Here is an 11,400-nt window from a genome sequence, read left to right on the forward strand (position 1 = left end):
TGTACCCACATTATAATAAATCCAGTCCTTTTTGGTCACTTAAGATTTCTTTACATAACTGTAATGTTATATTTGCTGCAATTTCTGCTTTCCTCGAGACCATATCTCTAAAAGTCACTGTGCCAAAAGCTGATTGCAACTTCTATCTTTTGATAGGAATTTTCTTTCTGGCTGAAGATGAATCGATATAATTCATGACTGACATGTTTGGCAGATTATAGGCCAACAAATCATGCAAAACAGTTTAAATAACCCAAATCACCTTTTGGCATTCCGTCTTCTGTCTTCCTGTAGACCAGCGGTCCCCAACCCCCGGGCCTCGGACCGGTACCGGTCCATGAGTCGTTTGGTACCGGGCCGTGAGAGTTGAGGCTCAGGTGTGAAATGTATAGTTTTCAGGGTTTTTATCGGTTTTCAGCGTTATTTTGTTATCGTTTTATTGTTAACTCGGTTTTCCTGGGTCTTTTCAGGTGTGTTATGAATAAATTTTCTTTTTTTCGGTACCGGTACTAGTTTTATTTTGTTGTATTTATCCGCGACACCTTAAAGGCCGGTCCGTGAAAATATTGTCTGGCATAAACCGGTCCGTGGCGCAAAAAAGGTTGGAGACCGCTGCTGTAGACTATAGAAGTTTCTGGGAAGAACAGCCATTAGGTCTGATCCCAGTAAACACCTTCCTTCTGAGTTTATGTCCTCAGTTAAATCTGAGTCTGTGTTTGTGACGTCCCGTTTCAAAACACCAAGATGCAAGTGATGAAGATGTTCATCTTGAGGCTATGTCCATCTTTTATGGTGTTTACAGCACAGGAACAGATACTTGCTCATTAGTTCAAAGTAAGTAGTAGCACATTAGTAAAATATAACAATTTCACAAAAACTGAAGCCTTAATGTAAGTTCCAAAAGAGTTCAACCTTCAGATGGTTATTATGACAGGGTAAACTGTCCATGAAGACCAAATCGGATGTTTGTAGCAGTCTCTAAACATGTTTATTTATGATGTAAATTTGAACATTTTAACACTGGAGTCTGTGAGGACTGATTGTATAAAAGATCACTTTGGTTTCTAAAGTCCTGCTTTATGTTTCCATCATCACCATCTTGGTTGCAAAAAACAAGATGGTGATGATGAGGTTTCTGTTCGGGGTTCTGACTGTGAAACCCACACAGTCAGTAGTTGTTGACTTGTGATTGAAGGGTTTTTAGCCAATAAGCATGTGGTTTCATGTCACAGGTAATCTGTATCCTTTATTTATGTTGAACACATGTATTAGTGCTTTTTATTATTCTGGCTTATAGTTTTCCTATTTTTTGTTTTTACGAGTAGAAGAGAGGGATTGTGTATTCATCTCTAAGCACTTCTAATACTGGTGATCTAAAACTCAGCCCTGTCCCTGAACTGTGCCTCGTTTTATCCACTGTCATTCAGACCACTATATTTCTGAGCTGTCACACCGTCCGACAGGAATTTGTCACTATTTTGTGAGCGACTCGTCCATTCCCTTTATGTATTGCAATGTGGGAATTGGCGTCCATCAGCAGCTGGACTCCTGCATGGCACTGTGGAGACTGAGGCTGTCACGGAGCTGCCAGGCTGTGATCTATCTCTGTGGTGGAGATGAAAACAGTCTGTAATGACTCTGCTGAGCTCCCCTCTCCCCATCTGTAAGATGAAACCACTGCTCGCTGGCTCGCTCACTTCCTCCCTTCAAACTTTTACTCTTTATAATAAGCTTCATTCCTATAGCATCATACAACGCAGGAGGGAAAATGAAGGGAAAGTTAAACTTGGTTTTAGAGCTAGACCGTGTTTTTTATTCTTAAAGATGTGAAAGAAAAATCTGGGCTTTAGAAGGTTTAATGTATTTCCACTTCAACCTGTAAGTTCTCACCAAATGTGAAGCAACTGTCTTGAAACTGCACACATTTTCAGATGTTCATTTTTAAAAACATTTCCATAACGTATTTGAACTCAGAAAAAGGGTGAATGCGCATGCATGATTTAACTTTTCCTGCACAACATAGTAATAATATATTCACACTAACAATTTTGGTTTGGTTCCTGGTTTGTGGATGTTTACGCATTGGAAACAATTCTTTCCCCCTTAGTTCATTTACTTTTGAGTTTATGTTATTGTATTATTATTATGTAGTAGCAGTAGTAGTAATAATATTACTACTACTAATAATAATGATGATCATGAAAAAAAAGTTACAAAAACTAAACAATATGCATCTATAACAAATGCAAAACTTCAGAAAACTAAAGTCCTTAAAATTACAATTTAAAAACTTGCAAAGAGCAATACACAGAACACAAAATTGTCATGAAGTGCAGGTTTAGGACCCAAATGCAGGACTCAAAGGTTGATATATGAACACAACTGGGGAAAAATGAGCGACAGGTGAACAGAATACAGGGAAGGAATGTAAAGCTAAATGCAAGACACGGGAGACAGGAGGCTCACAAAAACGGCAAGTAGAGACCCAGTACACAGACTAACCTAGACTAACAGATGTTGATTGAAAATGAAGCTCTCCTGTTTTTTGGTTATTATGTCACGTTCTCCTCATCTTTGATAATCCATTCCTCCTTTCTGTGTTTCCTAACTTTTTCTTCCACCCCTCTTTTTCCACTCAGTTTCCACTTATCATCACGGGTGTATCTGAGCTCCATATCTGTGTTTTCACTTTGAATCGCTGCTTCAATAAAACATCAACTTGATGTTTCTATTGACATTTATTGGCCCTTGACTCTTAAAGCGTCTGTATGATACACTGATGAGTTTGCTGTGAGTGTTACCAGCTCTTGAGGCTCTGCACTTGACTCAACCCCCCATTCAAAAATGAAAAGAGAAAGGGCTTTAAGGTGGAGTAGTGCCTCTCAGCTGCCATATTGGAAGACTTGACCTCATGAGCTGAGGTGGGAGAGAGAAGCTGATTGTGTTTTTAAACAGTTCAGCACAGATGTGCCCAACATCTGTGTTTGACCTGCGATTCAGATACATAAGATCAGTTTTTATATCAGCCTTCTTCAGAATTGGTTAATAATTAACTTCAGTGAAGTGCTCTTAAATGTGTGTTAAAGTGAGGGACTGTCAGCTGGATTGTGGCCCTTTCTTCTGCAACAGCGGTGCTCCGTCCTTTGTTTTGTGCAGATTCTCATCATGTATTATTAGTGAATGTAGTGCGGTTTCGATCTGGCATTGCACGGTCAAAGTCTTCACTTATCCAAGCAATTAATGAGCATCTCAGAGCCCATGCTAGGTAAAGCTGGTGGTTTTTAGCTCTTCACTGACTCAGGTTGTGCACCTTGATATGTTATTCCCACCAGCTCACTGGTTCTGTTGATTTTTGTTACTAATATTTCAGCTGATTCAAAGAAAGAAGCAAAGTAACTGTAGCCATGATGTCTACTACCTGACCTTCCATGTCTCTTCGTACAAAGAGCTCTTTGTAGTTCCCACTAGAAAGGTGGTAACATATGCATTTTAATGTATATGTACAATAATTCAGCAATTTTTTATAGTCTATTATAATATTGTGTGTTTAATATTACTAATTATACTGTTCTTTAATGTTAGTCACACTCGGAAAAACAATGAGAGCAGACTGCAGCCTGAGACCACTCGCAGTCAGGTGTCGCCTGCAAAGTGACTTTGGTGCATCAAGATGGCTACAAGATGACAATAAGACTGGGTCGGCCTGCCATCAGTGGTGGGTGAATTGGGCCAAGTGAGCAATTACATGCGATCTGTTTGCAATAAAACTGTGTGAAATTAGAAAATTACAAATCTGCCTTCTACATGCAAAGGAATTCTATTTAACTACATCCAGCCAGAGAGTCCAGCCAGAACCTCATAGATCTGAAACAGAAGTTCATCCACAAATACTGACATAATTGCAGCAGTATAGCGATTTAACAACAAAATGGCATAGGTGGTAGAGTCAAGTCTCCTATTGCAGAGACTTGTCGGAAGTCGTGCTCATTACTGCAGACTGATTCAGACTGATTTGTTGGCGTGTTGGCAATTTGTCTCCATTTAGCAATTAGATGGCAACTATTTGTAAAACCTTCATTAGTCTGTCTGAGAATGACAGTGGTCACTCTGAATGTAACCACAATTGTTGGAGACAGATTGCCTTTCAGAGGTGAAGGTGTGGCACGCGACTAGTTGGTCCTTTTACCCACTTGGTCTAAAAATTTAGACCAATCGACCACCAACATGAAGTACTTGTGCAAACTCCAAATAGCAATAAAGTCTGTTTATCGAGACAAAAGCCATTTCTGTAGCAGTCTGTAAAGATGTTTATCACTGCTGTAAAGAGTTTGTGGAAACTGACACACTTTTGGAGTGAGCCTCAACTGCTCACTAGAGAAACTGCACCCAGAGTTTGCAACTTAGCAAAAAAAATATTCTCTGCTCCTTTACTCTGAAACATGTTTTTGATTTCACATAAAATGGATCATAGTAACTGGCCAACCCTTAATGACCTATGTCTGCTTTAATAGAACTGAGTTAGCTGTGAAACACAGTCTTGTTCACTTCGCCAAATTACTTTTAATAGCCATACTGAAGTATTGAAGATGTATCACCCATCTCAGAAACTAGAAAAAGTTCATCCCCAGCTAGACTGAAGTTTTCCATTAGAATCAGGATTATAACGTCTCTGGTGTGCTGTCTAGCAACAATTCAACAACAGAAGTAAACTGTTATTGGATGACTTAATCATTTTTTATAAATGTTGCAATTTAGTATAAAAGTGGAAAATTTGCAGTGCAGATCAAAGACTTTAGATAATGGTTAGACCATAAAAGCCTTAGCTCTATTTAAGGCTAACTTGTGACTACATAGATGACTATGAGAGTAAATACTGTGCTGGAAATGCTTTAATTGAGATTTCAGTGATGATTACTCAGATGATGTAAAAATAACATGACAGCTGATTCAGAGAGAAAAAAACAGGAGTGATTCTCAGTACTTTCTGCTGATCTCGTGTGCAGTTAGAGACACATTTAGCAACACTCTGATGTCTAGAGTGGCTGAGAAAGCTAATGAAAGGCAGAGGGACCCTGCCTTATTGATCCCATTGATTCAGCCCTTACCTTTAAAGAACACCCACCCCCTCACCCCACCTTTACTCTCACCCCTCCTCAAACCGGTAAACCCCTTTTGAATAATATAATTGTGTGTTTGATCCTTACTGTAACCTCGAACAGAAGAGGGAGCGGGTAGAAAAAAAAGGCTGAATGAACCACCCAAGCGTTCTTCCATTGAATGTCGTGTGTGTGTGTGTGTTCGTGTGTGTGTGGAAGGGGAGGGAAGAGGGGTGGTTGTGTTTGATTGCTCCCTTTTTTTATACGTAGATGTGTCTGCACTTTTTTTAAGTTTAAAAAAAACTTGTGTGGGGTGAACTGCTGCTGATCTGCTTTTAATTGAGCTACAGTAAGCAGGAAGCGAGAAAGTCAGAGAGAGCACATTTAAAATCTATTTACAGCATGGCAAACTATTTTAAATGGAGCATCTTTAACAAAGCCTGGCAGATAAAAAATATTAGACTACACCTCTATAGGTGTATAAAAGCGAGTACCTAGCCATGCATACTGCCTTTACAAACATACAGTTTCATTGAGTTCAAGTGGATGCCACAGTTGCAACAAGTCATTCCAGCCTAGATATTCCACGATCAGCTGTAAGCGGGATTATTGCAAAGTGTTTAGGAACCCCAAGAAGTGGCAGACCACATAAAGTTACAGAGCAGGATCACCGACTGCTGAACGACATAGATGAGAAACGCTCTAAGATTAACATCTGCGTAAAAAACGTGCACCATGTTGGGGTTTTTCCATGGCCAAACAGCTCAGTGAATTATCAGAACACAGATCTAACCATCCAGGGTACCAATGGGTGTTACTGTTCCTCTACATCACAGATGTGAAACATAAGGCTTATGGGACAAAATCGACCCAGCAAAGACTCCGACCTGGCCCACTGGACAGGTTTGGAAAATGTGGAGGGGACTTTTAAGTGGATTTTCCAAAGGTTTTGTATCTTTTCCTATTAATAAAAACCTGCCCTGTGACTGAAAAGTAATTAAGCAATATATAAACAATTAAATGACAAGTAAGTTCCTATTTTTTAATATTTTAAATTTCTCTGTTTTACATTGAGTTCTGTGAATTAACAAAACTTGGTTTTATAATTACATAAGTTTAGGCAATGACATAATAGAGCTTTCCTATAATTTTATACATTTATTTCTTACAATTTAAGCCTAAATAGTCATTCTGACAGATTTTTTCATTTACTACAGCAGCATTTATTCATCACGTAGAAAAACTGAGACTTATTGTTGAATTTGTGATTCTTTTGCATACATTAAGGAATATCAGGATTTAAATTGTAGATAAACTGACAGAAAGGGTAGTTTCACTGTTGGGTGAACTTAATATAAAATGAGTCCCATAATATAAAAAGAGTTTGTTCTGTGTCACAGATGTTAACACTGAAATGCATAAAAATTCCTTTTAGAAACTGGAGTTTTTACAAAGAAAAAAAAAAGAAATAAAATTTTAAAATTTTAAAATACATTTTTATAATTTGTATGATTTTTGCTACATCCATAGATTATTTAACACTGATGATGTAGAGGTCTCAAAGCTCACAAAAACACTTGCATCGAACATGCCACCGTTTGCTTCACTGGGCTGAACTGGTGCAGCTTTCCCAATGATGATGCTACGATATCTTTAGGCTGCGGCACTTGAAGTGGTGTAAAATTGATTTGGTTGCAGCTCTGAAAATTTCACGTGGATCATCTAAATTTTTTTCAAGAGTATGTGTACAGCCTACTAAAAGGCTTTCCATCTGGGAGTGTATGATGCTGAAACTTCAGTCTGTGGTGGCTTTGACCGCTGCAGGACTCTGAATGCCTCGGACTTGAATTTAAATGTTTTAGTAAATATTTCTTTTGTGACATTTTATTCTGAAATCAACTTTAGAAACACATAAAAACAACAGTTACAGGGATTATGTGCTGAGCAGGGGTCACATATTCCTGATAAAAAGCTGACTCTAACCATTTCATATCGCTTAAGATTTCATTTTTTGCATCTTCTCAGCCTTTCAGTAGAACTGAAGCTGTGCATGCTTTCAAATTCACACACAAAATATGAAATATTATTTCTCAAAGTCGAGAACATTGTTTCACGCCTATTAAAGCCAGTGTAAAGCCGGGGGTACCCCCCCAAAGAAAAAACAAACAAACAAACAACAAAAAACAGGTGTAGCAGAAAAATATACATTAAAAAAAGCTGATAAACTACAGCAGCAGTATTAGAAACAGGTAGCAATGAAAGCTGTTAATAAGAAGTATGAAGAGTGGTGTACCTCCCTCAGTCTGTTAGCTCACAGTTAAATATTTTATCACAAAGATCATCCAGTAAATAGTCGTGTCCAAAGTCCAACATTTGCCTCTAGTTTAAACTTTGAATTAACAAACCTGTGGCAGATTTTAAGCCCTCTAATTACCTTCATATTAATAACCAACAATCTTTAAAATCTAATTTGAAAATATAAAAGGAGTCCTAAGAAAACATAGGAAATAAATGCACTGTTAAAAAAAATAGTTAAATAATTAGGAATATATATGAAACAGGTTAAAAGGCTCAACATGCAGAGCAGGTACAGAATAAAGTCATTAGTTGTGATTTAAAATATAATTATTGATATTTGTTGTACATATCTCTTCTCTACAGTCATGATGATTCTGAGATGACTCTCTGACTCTCCCCTTTCTATCTCTGAGGATGAATATATTTTCTCAATGCCGGTTTTTTGTTTTTTTGGTAACAGCTGCCTTCATTTTCAGAGATCAACAGTGCCACCTGTCAGTGATAAACTGTAACTACAACCACAAGACTCCTGACAGCGAGAACAAAGGAAGAGGAATCTCTCCCTACATGATTAATAGCACAGACACAAAGACATTCACACTTATCTCCAGACGCCTTTTTGAAAGGCACCTCCTGAAATTCAACTCAAAGGGGGAACATATTTCAAACTTAAGGCAGTTTTTCCTAGAAAAGTCCAAAAAAGTGTTTCCAAAAATACCAGAACCTGTATAAATGCTCCGCAACGAGGTTTTAGCCAGCAAAAATCACCAATTCCTTTCTTAGTCAGATTCTTTAATTGGTGTTTGTTTTACTCATGTACAATATTTCAGGGTCATGAATGGTCAGAACCAACAGAAAAATGTCTCTCAGACCAAGTAAAAAAAAAAGTTGTCATTATGGTACAAGGACTGATTGCGTTTACAGGACTAGTCACTCCTTAAATGCCGGTTCTGAGCTTAAAAGGTAATATTTGGGGGAACGGTGCATTTTTAAATCCATCTGTTCCTGTAATGAGACAGGGAAACAAATAAAGATGCTGTCCTTAATTAATTTAATCTGTTGTCAGGTCGCTAAACGCTGAGATACAAAGCTGGGAGAGGGATGTCGCTCTGTGTGTGTGTTTACAGAGAGGATAGTTTCCCCTTACATAATAGTTTTGTTACTGAATTGAGTCCTTAACCTGATTCGTATTGATCAGCTCTGACTCGTGCATACTTAATTCAGGGAGGTAATCAAATCAAACACACAGACCTCCTCATCCTCCTCCTCTGCCCTCTCTGGCTGCTATACAGCAGCAGACACATTTCAGGTGTTAATCAGTGACAGGAAAACTACAGTTACTTCATGATGGAAAATGGTGATCCCTCGGCACTCTGATCTAGGCAGAGAGGGTCAATGCAAGTATCGGGCTAAAATGCAGCTCTACACCAAGATAAAGCAGACAGCTCCAGCCCACAATAATCCAAATCTTTGATTCAGGCTGAGGTTGTACACTTAGAGGCAGTCAGCGAAAACAAACACTTACAGGAAAGGAGCAGGCATCAGGTTAAAAACAAACAGCTTTAAAGGTCATACACGAATAAAAAAACCAACAAAACCAGAAAATCACAAAGAGCTGCTGAACTGCAACAAGAACAAAAAGTGGCAAGAAAGTCGAGCAAGCAGGAGGAGAAAGACTGGAGGGCTGTGTATGTATTAGAAGAGCTGATTGGCTAATTGGGGACAGGTGTGGTAGACTTAGCACAGGTCAGTCTACCTTCAACTTGCTGGAAAAACATCACATAGAAGCTTGTTTCTTCCACTGAAAATAACATTTTTTGGCAACCAGAAGTCACCATTTGGGGTTATTATCTCAAAAGTTCAACTTAATAACTCAAAATTTCAAGTTATTTTCTTGATTTTGAGTTAATTTTTGAGTTATTACATTAGAGTTACTCAAATGTAATAACTCAACTGTTTGTTTTTTCAGTGGCAGAAACAAGTTTACGCAATGACAATCAGATAGTGCTTCCTTTTGAATTATGGAAAGAATTATGGAAAATAAATGTCTGCTTTCCTCTCATTAAGGATGCTCCAGTGTATCTTCTGCTAAAGGAAGTAAAAAAGAAAGCACTGGAGTAACTTTCCTTACTATTTAGAGAATCCTACTAGCTGTTACTGTGACTGTAAGAAGATATTGCCAGGCCACTTCACTAAGTTAGGATCCTTAAAGTTTAAAGCAGACATGAGAATAAGAATGAGTGACTTCAAATATTAAAGGTCACTTTTTGAGCATTACATGATGTGCTTTAGGCAGGCAGATGCAAAACTAAAGTTTTTTTTTTCTTTTTGGAAAAAGGTGCACAGAAAAAACAAGTACACCATCTTAACATAATCAGAGGTTGGAAGAAACACTCACAGCAAGGTGGCAAGTAAAGCAAACACAGTACACAGTCCTGATGGTTTTAAACAAAATCACACATAAGAGTATATCTGTCATAATTCAACAGATGAGAATTCAAAGTTCAGTGCAGTCTTACTCTGGTTGTTCACTTTACACAAATAAAGCTTGATTGCCAGATTTTACCACAGTCTATACAACCAAATCCATCAGGAAATGAACCAAGTAAGCTAGAGGTTAAAGCACACTTAGATACCAAACGATCATGCAACTCCTGTGTTTTCTAATCAGTGAAACATCATAGCATGAGCCATGTAAGTAAAGTTCAGCCCGGTGGCACAATGGAAAACATGGCAAGACAGAAGGTACACAGATCAGATCAACACAGGAACATGAGCGTCTGTAAACAAGACCTTCTGTTTGTGTTTCGTGTGAGGGACTCTGCAAGATCCCCCTCCAATATTTAACTGTTGTTCAAATACAAACAATAACACTTTTCTATTTTTCCCCTCTTATTTTTTCTTTCCCCCACCCTCTCACACTTGCTTTGCAGCGTGCAAGAGGAAGGAGCAGGACACGTCGAAGGACCGCAACAATACGCCAAAGAAGTCGCGGCTGGTCTTTACCGACTTGCAGCGGCGCACCCTGCTGGCCATCTTCAAGGAGAACAAGCGGCCGTCCAAAGAGATGCAGCTCACTATCTCGCAGCAGCTGGGCCTCGAACTCACCACCGTCAGCAACTTCTTCATGAACGCCCGCCGCCGGAGCCTGGACAAATGGACAGACGACGGAGCCAGCCCTGGCGGCCAATCTTCAGCGTCAAGCACTTGTACCAAAGCGTGATAATAGAGAGCGAGGAGGGGAATGGGGAGTCAGGGAGGGGGTGGGAGTTTTGGGGAGGGATGGAGGGCGCGGGTTGAGGTTTCGTCCAGTTGAAGCGTGGAGGAAAACCAAACTTTTTACTTTTTTTGTTTGTCTGGTTTTGTTTTGGGTTTTTTTTGCTTTTGTCAAGAGTGACAAACTGAGAGAGGGGCTGCTCACTGCCACGACTTGTTTTAGCCAAACCGCCTTTTGCAAATTCATCATACATCCATTAAGAAGCTGAAGGGTAAATTAATCTTTAGTGCATTCAAACCTCACTGACGTTCACTGCTGATGTCTCCTTTTGGACAATAAGCTGACACGCTAGCCCAAATACCAAAGACGAGAAGACGATGCGTGTTTTCTATTATGCAATATAAGCTAGAAACCAACCAAACAGGAATGCAAGGAAAGCTTTAAGACCACAGAATGTGATAGAAGCTCGGGGATAAGCAAGAGTTGTGTGGAAATTTTGTGGTATTTCTAATCTCAAATGTCCAAAGACGACACATCAGTTCACGAAAGAATCCTATTTTAGAAGCTGGGTTTCAGAAACTGCACAATCAAAGTTTGTTATTTATCTTGAAAACAGAAGGTAGTTTTTTTTCTTCACAGGATATCTGGACAGTTTTATTCAAAATAACATTAATAGTTACTCCAGCTCAGTATTCTGCTGATAAAAATGTATCAGTTTATCTGATATACAACAGCATTTTCAGGAGAAAAAAAAAGTCTAAAAAATGTACAATAAAAATCTCACAATTT

The 11,400-nt window shown here is 38.7% G+C and overlaps 1 protein-coding gene across 1 annotated transcript in view; it reads left to right on the forward strand.

The window, feature by feature from the left end:
- onecut2 (one cut homeobox 2) overlaps nucleotides 1-10,630 on the forward strand; it is a 44,193-nt gene extending 33,563 nt beyond the window's left edge. The window contains exon 2 of the mRNA XM_084934618.1: nucleotides 10,328-10,630. Within this exon, the coding sequence (XP_084790744.1) occupies nucleotides 10,328-10,617 (290 nt within the window). The 3' untranslated portion in view covers nucleotides 10,618-10,630. The remainder of the gene's footprint in view (nucleotides 1-10,327) is intronic.
- The last annotated feature ends 770 nt before the right edge of the window (nucleotides 10,631-11,400 follow it).

This window comes from Perissodus microlepis, chromosome 7 (genome assembly GCF_051167445.1).
Source record: "Perissodus microlepis isolate ML-2025 ecotype Zambia chromosome 7, ASM5116744v1, whole genome shotgun sequence".
In the NCBI taxonomy this organism is placed as follows: Eukaryota; Metazoa; Chordata; class Actinopteri; order Cichliformes; family Cichlidae; genus Perissodus; species Perissodus microlepis.